The 18,035-nt window shown below is 52.7% G+C and overlaps 2 protein-coding genes across 4 annotated transcripts in view; both read left to right on the forward strand.

Annotated features, from left to right (window-relative positions):
• The window catches only part of SLC9A1 (solute carrier family 9 member A1), a 62,811-nt gene extending 54,548 nt beyond the window's left edge, over positions 1-8,263 (forward strand). Inside the window, exons 5-13 of one of the 2 annotated variants that reach the window (XR_002733180.3) lie at positions 1,020-1,222; positions 3,792-3,881; positions 4,333-4,403; positions 4,517-4,690; positions 4,944-5,058; positions 5,248-5,349; positions 5,801-5,873; positions 6,431-7,853; positions 8,068-8,259. Coding sequence is in view for 1 of the 2 variants with exons in the window: in XM_023219522.3 (XP_023075290.1) it covers positions 1,020-1,222; positions 3,792-3,881; positions 4,333-4,403; positions 4,517-4,690; positions 4,944-5,058; positions 5,248-5,349; positions 5,801-5,873; positions 6,431-6,768 (1,166 nt within the window). In the remaining variant the exon portion in view is untranslated. Of the gene's footprint in view, positions 1-1,019; positions 1,223-3,791; positions 3,882-4,332; positions 4,404-4,516; positions 4,691-4,943; positions 5,059-5,247; positions 5,350-5,800; positions 5,874-6,430 lie in introns of both variants that reach the window. The other variant, XM_023219522.3, reaches the window with a different exon arrangement.
• Positions 8,080-12,794, forward strand: LOC111547636 (60S ribosomal protein L30-like). Of its 2 annotated transcripts, XM_023219524.3 has the most exons (3): positions 8,080-8,247; positions 11,164-11,220; positions 12,390-12,794. In XM_023219524.3, exons 1-3 carry the CDS (start codon positions 8,114-8,116, stop codon positions 12,739-12,741), a joined length of 543 nt encoding a protein of 180 aa, XP_023075292.1. In that variant the 5' UTR covers positions 8,080-8,113; the 3' UTR covers positions 12,742-12,794. The 2 variants fall into 2 exon arrangements, with proteins under 2 accessions (XP_023075292.1, XP_023075293.1); XM_023219525.3 differs by lacking the exon at positions 11,164-11,220.
• Positions 12,795-18,035: the final 5,241 nt, after the last annotated feature.

The following is an 18,035-nucleotide window of genomic DNA, read 5'->3' on the forward strand; positions in this document are numbered from 1 at the left end:
GGGGCTGGTGTGTGTGTGTGGAGGGGCTGGGGGTATATGTGTGATGCAGTTTGTGGTGGAGGCTTCCTGATTGGCTCCTGCCTGCTCCCAGCACAGCTAGACAGGAGGGGCTTCCCGTTTCCATGATGGGCCCTTGGGCTGGGAGAAGCCTGTGTCACAGCAAGGCTGTGGTCTCTGGAGACAGAGTCAACTGTGTCAAAGTGAGGGGGCCCTGAGACTCTGAGCCTGTGGCTGTCCTGACAAGGGGCCTGAGGCCCACAGAACCCAGGTCTGTGACTCTGAGCTGAGTGCTCTCTGCACTGTCTCAAGCACAGGTGACGTGAGCACGTGCTGAACCATGTGCAGAACCACATGCAGTCCTCCAAACCTATGCAGCAGGCCGGGGTACACGTGGGGACCGGGCCCCAGGTGCATGGGTTCCACTCACATGTGCCCCACATACCTCACCCCAGTGCCTCCGTCGCCTCCTCCTGGATCTCTCATTTCCTCTCTGAGGGTTAGGTCTGTGCCCCACGCCTGGTGCGACCTCACATTTATTTGGTGCACTTTTGAAATCCCCTTTGTTCCTGAGCCTCATCCTCCAGGGATTCTGGTTCTGTGGGTGGAGGTTGGGCCCAGCCCTCTGCATTTTTTATGCTTTATTATGGAAAATTTCAAGTACTTAGAAAAGTAGAGAGAATAGGATCATGACCCCCCCACATACCCGTCACATTTAACGAGTATTGACCAGGGACCATCTTGTTTCACCTTTTCTCCCTCTTCCTGCCCCCCACCCTCCAGCCACTGGAGGCCTCCATGATGTCTCTAAGGCACATCCAGGTTGGGGAAGCCCCTTAAGGATCCACCCAGCTCTTGAATTGAGGGGTTCAGGGCACTCTGGGCTGAGGGACCCAGGAATTGAGTGAGTGGGGTGGGCTTAGTGGAGACTTCCTGGATACGCAGAGAAATCACTGATGCAGAAGCTAGGAGGCACTGGGGACAGCGACCTGACCCTCATCCCCCCATCTCCTCCCCTGCAGGCGTGCTGGGCTTGACCTGGTTCATCAACAAGTTCCGCATCGTGAAGCTGACCCCCAAGGACCAGTTTATCATCGCCTATGGGGGCCTGCGAGGCGCCATCGCCTTCTCTCTGGGCTACCTCCTGGACAAGAAGCACTTCCCTATGTGTGACCTGTTCCTCACTGCCATCATCACCGTCATCTTCTTCACCGTCTTTGTGCAGGTGCTGGGCCGGGGCAGAGAAGGCCTTGGGGACCCTGATGCTGTGCCCGTGGAAAGAGAGGAAAGCGTGTGATTTGAAATGCGATTCTAGTCCCAGCTCCACCACTCACTTGCTGAGTGACCTTGGGCAAGCCACTCCCCCTTTCTGGGCCTCAGTTTCTTCAGTCATAAAATGAGAATTGTGATGAGTCATTGCAGAGTGACTGATCAGAATGTAAAGGAACCAGAATGCTGCCCAACTTAATTTGGAACTCATAGAGCATTAAGAGAAGTGGGTACTGGCTGGGCGTGGTGGCTCACGCCTGTAATCCCAGCACTTTGAGAAGTTGAGGGGGTGGATCACCTGAGGTCAGGAGTTTGAGACCAGCCTGACCAACATGGTGAAACCCTGCCTCTACTAAAAATACAAAATTAGCTGGGCGTGGTGACGCATGCCTGTAATCCCAGCTACCTGAGAGGCTGAGGCAGGAGAATCACTTGAACCCGGGAGGCGGAGGTTGCAGTGAGCTGAGATCGCGCCATTGCACTTCAGCCTGGGCAAGAGTGAAATTCCATCTCAAAAAAAAAAGAGAAGTGGGTACAGTCAACAGTTCCAAGATCTCTCTTTGCTACCAACTCGTTGTAGAGCTTTAGGCAAGAGATTTCATATCTTAGGGTCTCAGTTTCTGCATCTGTAAAATGGGAGTAATATCAGAGCATAGGGAACTGGAAAGGGCTCTGAGACAGGCAGCAGGAAGCCTGGAGTCAGCCCTAGCTCTGTGTTGGTGTCCCTTTGACCCTAAGAAAGACCCCCTGCTTCTCTGGGTCTCAGTTCCCATCTATAAAGTGAGGGAACTGGGTGAGATGATTCCCAAGAATCCTTCTAGCCTGCTGGTCAGTGATTTCTGTGCATTTAAATGGCCCAGGCTTAGCTAAGAGCCACTTTCCTGCCTAAGGTCCCCAAGGAAGCCCAGCCTGTGATGGTGCAAATTGCTCTTCCTTACCTGACTTTGTCTGACCTTGGGCAAATGAGAAACACTCTGTGTGAGCCTCCATTTCTTTACCATCCCTTCTGTCTTTTCTGGGCACTGATCCTCAAAAAGCCCTAGATGGGATACATCTTTGCGTTCTCTCAAGAGAAAAAGATAGGGGAAACCTGGGGTTGGGCTTATTTTCTGTCCTTTAAAGGGAGAGGGGACCCTGGTGCAGTGGCTCATGCCTATAATCCCGGTACTTTGGGAGGCGTAGGCAGGAGGATCCTTTGAGCCCAGGAGTTCAAGAGCAGCCTAGGCAACATGGCAAGACCTTGTCTCTACAAAAAAATTTAAAAAATTGGCGGGTGTGGTGGTGCATGCCTGTAGTCCCAGCTACTTGGGAAGCTGAGGTGGGAGGGGATAGCTTGAGCGCAGGAGGTTAAGGCAGCTGTTAGCTGTGATTGCGCCGCTGCACTCCTCCATCCTGTGTAACTGAGTGAGACTCTGTCTCAAGTTAAGAAAAAGGAGAGAGGCTGGGCACGGTGGCTCGTACCTGTAATCCCAGCAATTTGGGAGACTGAGGCAGGCGGATTGCCTGAGGTCAAGAGTTTGAGACCAGCCTGGCCAACATGGTGAAACCCTGTCTCTACTAAAAATACAAAAAGTAGCTGGCTGTGGTGGTGGGTGCCTGTAGTCCCAGCTACTCGGAGGCTGAGGCAGGAAAATTGCTTGAACCCGGGAGGTGGAGATTGCAGTGAGCCAAGATCATGCCACTGCACTTCAGCCTGGGCAACAGAGCACGACTCCATCTCAAAAAAAAAAAAAAAAAAAAGAAAGAAAGAAAAGAAAAAGGAGAGGAGGCGGCTGCTACTTTTGTCCTCTTGCATTGCTTCCATCTTCAAAAATATTTTTTTCACCTTGATTTTGCAAGTTGGTTGTGCTAATGATTTTCCAAGCCCATTTTCATTGAAGGCAGCATTGGGGAGGGGGCCTCCCTTCAGAGCCAGCCTGCCTGGGTTTGAACCATGGCTTTACTGCTTCTGTGGAATCTTAGAAAGCTGCTTAACCTCTCTGAGCTTCAGTTTCTGCATCTGTTAAATAGGGACAATGGAAGGACCTGCCTTTTAGTGTTGTGGGTATTGGAGAGCTGATGCTAAAACACTTCCAAGCACATGTGTTGGTCACATGGCAGGTGTGCAGTTCCATCCACTGCTGCTGTTATTACTTGGTCCTTCTCGCAGTCCTGGTAGGGAGGCAGTGCAGAGGTGGTTTTCCCTGTGTGTGGGGCCTGACTTCCTTGGGGTTGTAGAGTGAGTCTGCGGTGCTGTCTACATCTGAACCCAGGCTGTCTGCTGCCTGGCCCAGGCCAGATGACCAGCATGGGGGTCATTTGGCAGTTAAACCTCTGACCGTGTCTCCAGGAAGAAGCAGGCCTTAAGGACCTATCTTTAGATAAGTGCCGGGAAGTGGGAGAGTTCTCACACCCTTGGGTCCTGGGAGAGGGCAGAGCAGAGAGGGCATCCTAGCCTTGGGGGTCTAGGGTGGGCGTAGGGAGGCTCCGTGGCCTCCCTGCTTGGGTAGCAGAACTAGAGTGCCTGACATCTGCCTGCCTCCCAGGGCATGACCATTCGGCCCCTGGTAGACCTGTTGGCTGTGAAGAAAAAGCAAGAGACGAAGCGCTCCATCAACGAGGAGATCCACACACAGGTACTAGAGTGCGGGCTGGGTCCTCGGTTGCAGGAGGAACGGGGAGATGGGGAGCAGCTGGGCCTCATGTCCCTGCCCCGCATCAGCCCCTCCTCCCTGTGCTGGTGCCCGGGGTCTCCCTCTGCCCCAGGAGCCATAGGAAGGTGTGGTGTGAGCAGCTGGGAGCCTGAGGAGGGGGCATCATGCCATCTCTGCCTCCATTTGAGACCTATCCTAGGCATGGATCCCAGGTGGGATTAGAGAAGGGAGCTCAGCCAGACACAGGCAAGGGTTCAAGATACCCAGAATTGGGCCACTGGGTTTGATGAGTGGAGTGTGGGCGCCACCTGCTGGCTGCTCATGGAACTACAGGGCTGGGCACAGCAAGGCCGCAGCTGCAGGAGGGAGTGGGGCTAGTCAGAGGGGAAAGTGCCCCACAGCGAGGCTTGACCTGGCCCTGGGCCCCTTTCAGTTCCTGGACCACCTTCTGACAGGCATCGAGGACATCTGTGGCCACTATGGTCACCACCACTGGAAGGACAAGTAGGTGGCAGGCCTGGTGGGCAGGCCGGGAGGGGCAGGCAAGGGTCTCCTGGGCCTGGGCATCTCCCCACTCCTGGGAGCTGGCTCCATCCATCTCCCTCCTCTCCTACCAGGCTCAACCGGTTTAATAAGAAATACGTGAAGAAGTGTCTGATAGCCGGCGAGCGCTCCAAGGAGCCCCAGCTCATCGCCTTCTACCACAAGATGGAGATGAAGCAGGCCATCGAGCTGGTGGAGAGCGGGGGCATGGGCAAGATCCCCTCCGCCGTCTCCACCGTCTCCATGCAGTGAGTGCCCGGGCAACCAGGCAGCTTCTGCTCCCACACACCGGCCCCTCCAGCCCAGTTGGAGGCGGCCACCTGAGGGCAGGGCTCTCTGTTGTCCTGTTGGGGTGGACAAGAGGGCTGTGGGCTCACACTAAGGACCTGAGGCTTTGGTGCCCACCTGGGTCATCCCTAGGGTGACTTCCTTCTGGCCAAACCTGGGAGGCTCTAGGGTCCCAAGAATCTTGGGGACCTAACCTATGCCCTGTTGTCCCAGGAACATCCACCCCAAGTCCCTGCCTTCCGAGCGCATCCTGCCAGCACTGTCCAAGGACAAGGAGGAGGAGATCCGCAAAATCCTGAGGAACAACTTGCAGAAGACCAGGCAGCGGGTGAGGGCCTGCTCCCCAGCCCGACCCCCAGGGTACAGGAGCCCTGCAGCCCCTCTCCACGGCAGCCCTGCCCTGCCCGTGCCCCTCGGCACCCACCGCAGGGCTGGCCTGGCCTCCAGAACTGCCCCCACCCCTCCATGACCAGAGCCTTCCGGCGCCTGCACTGCCCTGATGCTGTGCCTCCCACAGCTGCGGTCCTACAACAGACACACGCTGGTGGTGGACCCCTACGAGGAAGCCTGGAACCAGATGCTGCTCCGGAGGCAGAAGGCCCGGCAGCTGGAGCAGAAGGTAGCCTCTGCCTTTCTCTGGGAACCTGTATCCCACCCCACTCACCCAAGCTCCGCCACAGCCTCTGCGGAAATGTACCCATTCTAGGAACAGGGTTTGGCTTTCGAGGGGCTTGTTGGCCGTGTAAGGGCATGGAGAGCCATGAAGAGTTCTAAGCGAGGGATTGGCGTGGGGGTGTGGGGTGTGGCCTGGTTAGGGCAGTGGCAGGGGACAGAGGAATGGGTGGGTTTAAGGCTGGGCAGTGTAGGTGTGTTCAGGGAGGCTGTGACAGGAGCCTGGGTTGAGCCCTCAGGAGCTCCTGAAGGGCCAGTACGGCTGCCCACACAGGCACAAGGGACGGGGAGCGAGTGCCCCGCATACATGGAAGGTGGGGTGGTACTGGCCGGGTTCTGTCCTGAGGGGCTCCCTCTGCCCAGCTGCCTGTGCTCACGCCGTCTGTCCTCTCTGTCAGATCAACAACTACCTGACAGTGCCAGCCCACAAGCTGGACTCGCCCACCATGTCTCGGGCCCGCATCGGCTCAGGTAAGGGCCTGGTGAGGGGCCTCAGGACTGGGTGCTCTGAGCTGCCGCCTCCTAAGGATGGGGCTCCACAGGAACAGGCCCCAGCCACTGGGAGGACAGGCCTGGCCCTCGCTGACCTCAGGGGCCCCTCCCAAGCCATGAGCTGCTTCTACGTCAGGGGCCATCCCTAGGGACAGAGATGTTCCGGATGAGGACTGTGCGGGGAGCTGGGAGAGCCATGGTGCCTGGCAGGAAAGCGGGGTATCTGCCCCTTTGAGACCCCTAACGCGTGTGGGGAACGTGAGGGCAAGGCCCCAGGGTAGACGGATGCCGGGAGGAGCCCCAGGTCTTGGCCTGTGGAGGGACACCTCTGGGAGCCCCTGTGAGAGGAGAGAGCCACAGTCTGAGGAAGGGAAGCTGTGGGGTGGAGGGTCTCAGAGGCCGGCTTCTGAGGCCTGTTGGGACAAGGACAGCTGTGCTCATGAGAAGACCTGCAGGAAGCGCTGACGTGGCCGAGTGGCACATGCTGGGCTGGGCTCCAGAGCGGAACCCAGCTTGTGTCTTGCTTTTGGTCCCAGACCCGCTGGCCTATGAGCCGAAGGAGGACCTGCCTGTCATCACCATTGACCCGGCCTCCCCGCAGTCACCCGAGTCTGTGGACCTGGTGAACGAGGAGCTGAAGGGCAAGGTCTTGGGGTTGAGCCGGGATCCTGCGAAGGTGGTTGAGGAGGACGAGGAGGACGATGGGGGTATCATGATGCGGAGCAAGGAGCCTTCGACCCCAGGAACCGACGATGTCTTCACCCCCGCACCCAGTGACAGCCCCAGCTCCCAGAGGATACAGCGCTGCCTCAGTGACCCAGGCCCGCACCCTGAGCCTGGGGAGGGAGAGCCGTTCATCCCTAAGGGGCAGTAGCGCCAGGGCCAGCAGGCAGCGCCCGTCCCCTCACAGACTCTCCCACCAGAGCAGGGGCTGCTGGGGGCTCCCCTTGCCCTTCCTGATGCGGATTGGCCCTGCCCCTCCCCCTACCGCATGGCAGCTGGGCCCACAGCCCCCGCCCCAGCACAGCTCCCCACCACCGCCTCCTGGGAAGCATCCGCCCCACCAGAGCTGCCTCCCCAGTCCATTTGGCAGAACTGCTGGGGCTGGTGAGGCCGACTCTGCCTCTCCCTAGATGCAGGCTTCTCCGGGACCTGGACTAGGGCCTTGGAGGCTCCTCCCTCTGCCTCATCCTCCTCCTCATTCAGACCAATCTTAGTTTCTAACCAAAGAGTCTCTGGCTCAGCTGTGGTCCCCCCTGGGAAGGGAGGGAGCTGAGGCCTCCCTCGGCTTTTTTAGGGGACACGCCAGGGGTACCAGGCACATGGCTGGGGGAGGGACTGCTGACCCACCAAGGTTTCACACTCCTGCCAGCTCTGTCACCCTGGCTACCACCCCAACCTGTCCTTACTCAGAGCTGCGGGCTGAGGGCATCTCTGAGCGTCTCTGCCTGGAGCAGGGGTGGTTTCTAGGTCGACAGTGACGTGACTCAGAGCTTTCCGAACTGTGCTCCCATGGGGACTACTAGGCCCCTCAGGGGATGCTGCTGGGGGAAGGACTGGCCGTGGGTCCAGAATGTGCTGCCTTTTTAAGTTTCATTTGTTCACACTTCTATATATGATTGTTTGCACAGAGGGCACTCCTGTTTTTTAAAACATTTTGAAAACCCCTGGCTGAACAGTGCTCTGCCTCTAACTCCCTCCTCACACTCCAGGAATTACCCTTGTTCATTTGTGCCTGTCTGTCCAACCCCCTCCCCCATGTTTCTCTGCCTGCTGGGCTCTTAACTATTGCCCGAAGACTGTGACATCAGAAGTAACTCCCACTCCTAATCAAGAGTCTCTCCAGCCTCACAGATGCTGGCCTCTTGGCACCTGCCTAGCTCTTGGGCCTGACCTCCAGTCCTGCTGGCCTGCTCTTACTTCCCCCACCCTGGGTTTGGCCCCTGGAACCTTTCCCTCGTGTGTACCACACCCTGCCTGCCGTGGAGCCCATTGTGGAGGCGGTCAGGGGTGGGGGGAGAAGGCCTCCCCTGAGGATCTCCTGTCCCCCGGGGCTGGTGGGTTGGGCAGAATCCTGGGCCCCCAGAGACCTTTGCTCACACACACTCCTTCCCCCTGTCCCTGGGGCACTCCCCCAGGATTGTGCAATAGTCAGAGTTGTCCCTCTTTGCAGGGGACTGGGCCATGCGTCCTCGGCCCATCTGTCCATCCTCCTCTTCATGCAAGTGCTGTTTGGGCAGGAGTCACCATGCAAGGGTGACGTCGACAACCATGTACCAAGCCACCGCAGCTGCTGCCACTCTGCCGCCTGTACAGAAGAAACTGAATCTTTTTCATATTCTAATAAATCAATGTGAGTTTTTAATAGAGTCAAGGGCTGCTTCCTGGGGACGAGGGTCTTTAGGAGGGACAGTGGCCTCGGGGCCTGAAGTACTTAGTTCAAAGGCTGGCACAGAAACACTTCATGGCTGTCAGCTGCTGGGATGGTTGTTCCCACATGCCAGGCACTGAGATACCGCAACGAGCTAAGCAGGACGTGCCCTGCCCCGTGGGGGAGAGCGGCACTAACCAGTGCCCAGTGTTTGTGCAAGAGGTGAATAAGAGGCAGAGGAGAGGGAGGGGATGGCAAGGAGGACCCTCCTGGGTCCCAAATGAGTGATATCCCAGGAGGAGAAGAAGAAGAAGGAGATATCCTGAAGAAGGAGCTGAAGCCTCCAGGTGGAAAAGGACCCAGAAAGTTCCCAAACATTGCAACTTGGAGCTGTGCCCACAAACACTGGGACCTGAGAAAAGGCCAGGTGGCTGGGTCAGAGTGACAGGGGAGGCAAGGACGGGGCCTCGTGTTCCACGGTTAAGATTTTGCTCTTAACCGTGGGAAGACCAAAAGGGCAGTGGGAAGTCACTGGAGCCCTCAAGTTCTCACCTGTAAAGTGGGGAGTGACCCCTGCATGAGAGAAGCTCAGGTGTGTGCAGACAGCATCCCTAATCAGAAAACCCAACACAATGCCACGAATGAAGAACGCACATCTGACCTCATGAGACAGGTTGCAGTCAAAACTTTGCTTCATGCGCAAAATTATTTAAAATATATAAATTTGGGCCGGGCGCGATGGCTCATGCCTGTAATCCCAGCACTTTGGGAGGCCAAACTGGGTGGATCACCTGAAGTCGGGAGTTCGAGACCAGCCTGGCCAACATGGCAAAACCCCATCTCTACTAAAAATACAAAAATTAGCTGGGCATGGTGGTGTATGCCTGTAATTCCAGCTACTCAGGAGGCTGAGGCAGGAGAATCACTGGAACCCAGGAGGCGGAGTTTCCAGTGAGCTGAGCTCGAACCATTGCACTCTAACCTGGGCAGCAGAGCAAGACTCTGTCTCAAAGAAAATATGTGGCCGGGCGCGGTGGCTCAAGCCTGTAATCCCAGCACTTTGGGAGGCCGAGACGGGCGGATCATGAGGTCAGCAGATCGAGACCATCCTGGCTAACACGGTGAAACCCTGTCTCTACTAAAAAATACAAAAAACTAGCCAGGCGAGGTGGCGGGCGCCTGTAGTCCCAGCTACTTGGGAGGCTGAGGCAGGAGAATGGCTTAAACCCAGGAGGCGGAGCTTGCAGTGAGCTGAGATCCGGCCACTGCACTCCAGCCTGGGCGACAGAGCGAGACTCCGTCTCAAAAAAAAAAAATTAAAATAAAATAAAATATATAACATTGCTTTCAGGCTATTTGTAGAAACTGTATATGAAACAAATGAATTTCATGTTTAGACTTGGATTCTATCCCCAAGATATCTCATTATGTATGTGCAAATATTCCAAAATCTGAAACACTTCTGCTTTCAAGCATTTGGGGTAAGGATCGCTCAATTCCTAATGGGGTAGATTCAGCAGAGGTTGGAGCCCTGAGGTGCATTTCCTGGATCCAACCACCAGAGGGCAGTGGGGCCTTGGCACGCACCCCAGGCACCCGTCGAACCTGGGCTGTCCAGGAAAGCATTTCCTTTGCCCGGGCTAGGACCTGAGTATGGAACTGGTTTGACTCACAAAATCTGAAGTGATTAGTTTCAAGAGGATTACAAGGTCATTATTAAAGCATTATTCCTGTATCCATCCGTTCCCTAGCAGGAAATGGATGTTACAGCCATCCCTCCATATTTTCCGGGGATTGGTTCCAGGATCCACATCCTTGATCCAAAATCCTTGGATGCTTAAGTTCCTGATGTAAAATGGTGTAGTGCTGTTGGCCCTTCATGGGTTCTGCATCCATGGATTCAACCAACTGCAAATTGAAAATATTGGGGGGAAAATTCAAATAATAAAGTGTAACAACTATTTACATAGTATTTACATTGTAATCTAGAGATGATTTAACGTATATGGGAGAATGGCTGGGCACAATGGTTCACGCCTGTAGTACCAGCACTTTGGGAGGCCGAGGCAGGTGGATCATTTGAGGATAGGAGTTTGAGACCAGCCTGACCAACATGGTGAAACCCCGTCTCTACTAAAAATAAAAAAATTAGCTGGGTGTGGTGGAGCATGCCTGTAGGCCTAGCTACTGGGGAGGCTGAGGCAGGAGAATCACTTGAACCCAGGAGGTGGACTTTCCAGTGAGCCAAGATTGTGCCACTGCACTCCAGCTTGGGCAACAAAAAATATATATGTGGGAGAATGTATGTAGGTTATAGGCAAATACTACATTATTTTATATAAGGGACTTGAGTTTCCGTGAATTTTGGTACCTGGGAGGGTCCTGGAACCAATCCTCCATGGATACCAAGAGATGAATGCATTTGCATATAACCAACACTTATCTTCCCATATACTGTAAATCATCCATAGATTACCTGTAATACCTAATACAATGTAAATGCTGTGTAAGTACTTGTCGGCTAGGTATGGTGGCTCACTCCTATAATCTCAGCACTTTGGGAGGTGGAGATGGGCAGATCAATTGAGCCTAGGAATTCAAGACCAGCCTGTGCAACATAGTGAAACCCCACCTCTACAAAAAATACAAAATTTGCCTGGGCATGGTGGTGCACGCCTATGGTCCCAGCTACTTGGGAGGCTGAGGTGGGAGGATTGCTTGAGCCCAGGAGGTCGAGGCTGCAGTAAGCCATGTTTGCGCCACTGCACTCCAACCTGGGTGACAGCAAGACCCTGTCTTTAAAAAAAAAAAAAAGTTGTTTTACTGGTTTTTAAAGTTGTATTTTTATTGTATTGTTATTTTTTGTTCACTCGTTTTTATGTTTTCAATTTGTGCTAGGTTGAATCTGAGGCTGCAGAACCCGAGGGTACAGAGGCCGACTGTATATTCAAAGGGGTACCAAGAGCCTTCAACTAAGGGATTAACTGGAGATGTGGGCAGAGTTGTGGGAACCTACCAAGGATGGAACCCAGCAGGGCTCACGCTACAGGAAGCCGTTACAACCCATAGAGCTGAAAGGGCAAGAGGAGGGAGCTCTCATCATGGGAGGGGACTGCCCAGCTGGAGCTGTGGCCATGCTTACAACAGCCCCTGCCAGAGAGGGAGTCAGGGAGGTTGGGGGTGGACAGCTTTCATCCTGATGGTGCCTCCCACTGGCCAATCCCAACTGAAAGCCCGAAGGGAAGGCAGCCAGAGCAGGTTGGCCCTTCATCGAATGGGAAATGTGGATGTGGAAGGGAAACAAGCGATCCAGGCAGGGCTATTCCTTTTACCCCTCAGCACCCACTCTTTTCCTTTGGGTGAAGGCTGGAGTGCAGTGGCGCAATCTCGGCTCACTGCAAGCTCCGCCTCCTGGGTTCACGCCATTCTCTTGCCTCAGCCTCCTAAGTAGCTGGGACTACAGGCGCCCGCCACCACGCCCGGCTAGTTTTTTGTATTTTTAATAAGAGACGGGGTTTCACCGTGTTAGCCAGGATGGTCTCGATCTCCTGACCTCGTGATCTGCCCACCTCGGCTTCCCAAAGTGCTGAGATTACAGGCGTGAGCCACCGCGCAACCGGGCTCTTTAAATAAGACAGCGGGGCATGCAAATAACAACAGAAAATTGCTACAGCCCCCACTTTGGCAGCTGGTCACCAGGCCCAAGTTAGCAATCACAGCATCCTTCCTCCACCCCCACTTTCCTCTAACCATGTGCCAGCACTTTGGCTGACTGGGGTTTTTATAGGTGGGGTGTCCTAAACCTTTACTCCTGTGCAGTTCAGCCTCTTCTGGTCTTATGTTTGTTAGATTGTCACATTTCCCCTTCCCTGTCAATACTGGAAGGGGAACTGCGGGGACTGAGGCACCTGGTGAATCCCCTCTTTTCTGTCATTGTCTTCTGCCCTCCCCACATTGTGTAGTAGGAACGTATTTTCCTTCCGGCAATCCTAGCTAATCACCCTGTCAAGTACAGGACAGTTGACTCTTTTCTCTGCCTTTTAGTTAAGCAACATACACACCTCAAAATGACCAGGGTTTTTTTTTTTTTTTTTTGCTTGGGGGCCGTCCCGCACCTGAGGCAGGAAGATGGTGGCCGCAAAGAAGACGAAAAAGTCGCTGGAGTCGATCAACTCTAGGCTCCAACTCGTTATGAAAAGTGGGAAGTACGTCCTGGGGTACAAACAGACTCTGAAGATGATCAGACAAGGCAAAGCAAAATTGGTCATTCTTGCTAACAACTGCCCAGCTTTGAGGAAATCTGAAATAGAGTACTATGCAATGTTGGCTAAAACTGGTGTCCATCACTACAGTGGAAATAATATTGAACTGGGCACAGCGTGCGGAAAATACTACAGAGTGTGCACACTGGCTATCATTGATCCAGATGACTCTGACAGCATTAGAAGCATGCCAGAACAGACTGGTGAAAAGTAAACCATGCAAAATTTTCCTTTAATAAAATTTGCCTGTTTAAAAAAAAAAAAAAATGACCAGGGGAGAACACTCTACCCACTATTTTTTTTTTTTTTTTTTTTTTTTTTGAAACAAGTCTCGCTCGGTCACCCAGGCTGGAGTGCAATGGTGTGATCGCAGCTCACTGCAACCTCCGCCTCCTGGGTTCAAGTGCTTCTCATGCCCCAGCTTCCCGAGTAGCTGGGATTACAGGCATGCACCACTATGCCCAACTAATTTTTGTATTGTTAGTAGGGACGAAGTTTTACCATGTTGGCCAGACTGGTCTTAAACTCCTGACCTCAAGTGATCCACCCACCTCGGCCTCCCAAAGTGCTGGGATTACAGGTGTGAGCCACCGTTCCCGGCCTCACTACTTCCAATTCTAAAGGAGTCATATTCACATTCCCTGGAGGGAGCGTTCCTCCTCTGAGCATTAAGCTCACACACTGAACACAAAATTGAGGGGATAGGAAGCCAAAATTCCTCCAGTAAGTAATTGGGAATAGTGGTGAGAAGAGCTACTCCCATATCCATCCCTTGGTCCCTGGGCCTGTGTATTTCCAGCCTGAGTGAGAGAGCAAGACTGTGTCAAAAAAAAAAAAAAAAAAATTCACCCTTTGCCGTGTACCATGCAACATATTTAGTTCTAAGGATTAGAACATGGACATTTTTGGAGTGCTGTTACTCTGCCTACCACACCAGACACAGCCAGTCATCCCTGCCACCATAGCATGTATATGGGCCCATTAAGCAAGAACCAGGGTAGCTGGGAATAGAAGTTGCCATCTACAGGATGGGTCACCTTGTCCACCTCATTACTGAGGGCTTCTCCACAATAGATGCCCTCTCGGTACTTGTGTGTGTTAAAATTAGCTTCACCACCTATGCCCATTTCAAGCAGCCCATCCATATTTCTCTCCCGTATACCTGCTCATCACCAATCTCTCAGTCTTGTGATTTGTAAGCCCCCAACCAGCCCCTAACTTGTTAACCACTGCTCATGAGTCAGTGTGGATCTGCCCCTCAGGTCATCTTTCCTTCCGTGCAAGTGGATAATCCACACAGTCAGAGGTTCTGCCCCCTGGGACAGAACCTTCATCGCTGTCCTGCAGGGACACCCTGAGTGTGGCTATAATACAGTAGCTGTCTCTTTGTAGTTGTGCAGAGGTACCATGCAGACTCATTTAGAAATCATGTCTGTGCTTTTTCCTCTGTGTGAACTGGTCGTAGCAACTTCAGCAAATGTGGGTTGAGGGAGAAACAGTGAAGCAATAAGGGTAGGTACCCTGGGAATTTGAACCACCTGCTCATGCAATTTCTTTGTGCCTTCTGGACTTGCTCAGACCTGATCTTATATATGCTATTCAGTAATAGAATGCCATTCCTAGTGCTGGCAACTGGTTGACAGAGGGAGGGAAAAGAAAAAGAATAGAACAGTATCATGCATGTCCAATCTTACAATCAGGTGGATCAGATCACATCTACTTCTGGTTGCATGGGTCATTTGGTGTCCCACAGTCAGGCATTCCACCTTCACCATGTCCAGTTGTGAACCAGGAGCTGTTTTTTTTTTTATTCATTTATGTTTTGAGACAGAGTCTTGCTTTGTCATCCAGGCTGGAGTGCAGTGGTGTGATCTCGGCTCACTGCAGCCTCCGCCTCCTGGGTTCAAGCAATTCTCCCGCCTCAACCTCCCGAGTAGCTGGGATTACAGACACCCACCATCATGCCCGGCTAATTTTTGTATTTTTAGTAGAGATGGGGTTTCACCATGTTGGCGAAGTTGGTCTTGAACTCCTGACCTCAGGTGATCTACCCGCCTCGACCTCCCAAACTACTGAGATTTCATGCGTGAGCCACTGTGCCTGGCCAGGAGCTGTTTTTTAAATGGTGACTAGTTCTTGGTAGAGGAAGCATGACTTAATTCCAAACCTAATGGTCAGTAACTGTACCGTGATTCTCCTGTTGGAGCTTTTCCATACAGCATCATCTGCTACAGTCACTTCCAAGTCTTAAGCTCATGTGACAGGCAGCTTGCCCTGCAGCCTGGACCTGCTTCAGAGCCTCACCTTGCTCCACACCTCACTCAAAACTTACAGTCTTATGGGTTTTATAGTAAATGGGTAGAGCAGCAAGCACAGCTGAATGTGGTATGTGTTGGCTCAAAAATCCAGAGTCCCATCAAAGATTTTGCCTCTTTCTTTGTAGTGAGCAGTATAAGGTGCAGCAACTTGTCTCTCCTTTTACAGGAAATATCCTGACATGCCATGCCCCCCACCACTGGATCTTCTAGAAACTTCACTGACATGGCATGTTGCTGAGTTTTTGTGGAGTGTACCCCCTTCAGTTGGCATACAATATTTTACTAAGAATCTAGAGTGCTTGCAATGGCCTGCTCACTGGGGCCAATTACCGTAATGTCATCAATGTAATGGGCCAGACTAATGTTCTGAACTATGTCAAGATGATCAGTGACCCTTTGGACTAGATTAAGATTGACATCGTGAGAGCCGGCAAAGCCCCGAGGCAACGCAGTGAAGGTGTACGGCTGTCCCTGCTACACCAAGGCACACTATTTCCAACTCTCTTTAGTTAGTGAAATGGAAAAGAAAGCATTTGGGGATTGAAGATGCACACGAGGCCAGGGGCCGTGCTGGTTCCAGTAAAATTCTCATGTTTGGGACCGCAGCTGCAACCGGCATTGCACCTAACATTTTTCAGGGGGGTGGGGGCCGGGGGCTTTTTTTTTTAGATGTAGTCCCCATTCCCCTCTGGGACACCATGATTAGCCATGGCACTGATGCCTGAGGGCCGCTCCTTCCCTGAGCTTTATCATAAAGAACCTGGTCTCCAGAGTTAATTGGCACCGTCAGGCCTCCCCAATGGCTGGGTCTGAATGTGGCATAGGTTGCCTTAAAGATCCAGAGTCCCATCAAAGATTTTGCCTCCTTCTTTTTCTCCTTCTTTATAGTAGGCAATATAAGGCTCAGCAATTTGTTTCTTCTTTTAGAGGAGCTACCCTGACATGCCATGCCCCAGACCACTGGATCTCCTAGAAACTTCCTTGACATGAAGTCCATTGAGTCAGGAAAGCAAGAAGCCAGATTGCATTTGGCACGTCCTACATTATCTCCAGCCTATAGAGGATAACTAACATAGAGCTTTTGGGAACTATGGTGAAGGGGTTCCCTTCTCCCTCTGCCTCCCTCCACAGCTTCCCAGGGAAGTGCCAGCATCTCAGCTTCTTTGTAGGCTACGACTGGATCCAGGTTGCAATTCACCAGCTCAGACTGGTAACCCCACTCCAGGTGCTCAAGCCAGCACAACCCCCATTGCTGGGTGCACACCTGTATCAGTCAGTTTGGCCTGATCTAATCTTTTATTTTTTTCTTTTTTAAGAGACAAGGTCTTGCTATGTTGCCCAGGCTGGTCTTGAACTCCTGGGCTCAAGCGATCCACCTGCCTCAGCCTCCCAAAGTGCTGGGGTTACAGGCATGAGCCACCATGCCCGGCCTAATCTTATATTTTGTCTTCCTTAATCTACCACCCTTGGATGCAACCCAGACTCCTGCCAATACAAATGGTCAAGGTTCTGCAACTCCTTTAATGTATAAACTATCTCCTCCTGGGGTACACTTTGTCCTTTTCTTGACTAGGCTGTATGGGGATATAATTCTCATTATAGGCCTGGAGGAAACAAGAGGTGATGGGGGTGTATCCTGGGGTGCATCTTCCCTGATGAGGCAACCGCCTCAAGTGAAGTCACTGAAAGATTTCTGTACTGGGAAAGACCAGTTTTCTCAGACTGAAGACAAGGGGTGCTGGCTTTACCAACAGGGAAGATTCAGGAGGTGCTGGTGTTCAAAGTTCTATCCAAATGTCCCCATCTTGGGATCTGTTCCTTCTTAACCGGTGCCCTTCCCTTAGCAGAAGAGACTGAGCAAGGTTGTGCATTTAATTGGCTCCGCAACTCTATGATCCTCACAGTCAGAGCCTGAGCTTGGTTCTCAGCCACATCTGCCCTCTGGCTGGCAGAGATCAAAGATACTTTCAGAGCCACCCTAGGGCCTTTTGGAATCTCCAGCCTTGCACTGGGTCAGGAATTCAAGGCTTTCAATCTGTTCCTTTGTGTGCGTTTCTAGGGCAGTCAGATGTGCAGTCAGAAGCCCATGCCACAGTCTTTGTCACTATTTCTTAGTCATTATTGCCATCATATTGACTAAATGCCATAGCCACTTGATCTCCTAACATCAAGCCACCACTGGTCATAAAGTAGCTAACTGTGATGCCACTGCGTGCCATAGATGACCATTGTCCATTACCCCATGTCAAGGAGGTTATTCATGCACTAATCAAGAAGCGTGAGCAACCCAACCCCGGAATCCCTCCCAAGGATCTGTCTCCCAGAGCTATTCTGGTGCCAATTATTGTGGCAATCAGGGCCCTGGGTGGAAACAGGTGGCACGTTCAAAGGGATAATGTGGGTTTGATGAAGGGACTCTTACAAAGAGATGGGCAGAGTTAAAGGAACCAAGAAAGGCTGGTGAAGCACACAAGGTCTGCAGCAGCAGGAAGCTCTTACCAGCCAGGGAGCAGGGAAGGTCCTGGAATCCGGTGAGAGCTGGAGCCTGGGGAGAGGTCAGCCTCTAGGCCCAGCGCAGAATGGAGAAATGTGACGAGGGCACCTGGACTGGCAGGAGGAACATATGACACGACACCCATTTTACAGATAAGACAACTGGGCCGGGTGCAGTGACTCATACCTGTAATCCCAGCACTTCGGGAGGCCGAGGCAGGCAGATCGCTTGAGGTCAGGAGTTCGAGACCAGCTTGGCCAACATGGTGAAACCCGTCTTTACTAAAAATACAAAAGTTAGCTGGGTGCACGCCTGTAATCCCCGTTACTCAGGAGGCTGAGGCAGGAGAATTGTTTGAACCCAGGAGGCGGAGGTTGCAGTGAGCTGAGGTCGCGCCGCTGCACTCCAGTATGGGTGACAAGAATGAGACTCTGTCTCAAAAAAAATAGAAAAAGAAAACTGAGGCTCAGCTGCCCCATGCAATTCCACAGATAGGCCCAGAGCACCTGCTCTGTGTCTGTGTGTGTGTTGTGTGGCGGGGGTTGGTGTGAGTGTGTGTGTGGTGTGAGGTATGTGTGTGGTGTGTGGGATATGATTGTATGTGTGGCGTTTGGTATGTGAGGTGTGTGTGAGGTGTCTGTGTGGTGTGTGGTGTCTATGGGTGTTGTGTATGGTGTGTGTGTGTGGTGTGTGTGG

Source organism: Piliocolobus tephrosceles, chromosome 1 (assembly GCF_002776525.5).
Source record: "Piliocolobus tephrosceles isolate RC106 chromosome 1, ASM277652v3, whole genome shotgun sequence".
Taxonomy (NCBI): Eukaryota; Metazoa; Chordata; class Mammalia; order Primates; family Cercopithecidae; genus Piliocolobus; species Piliocolobus tephrosceles.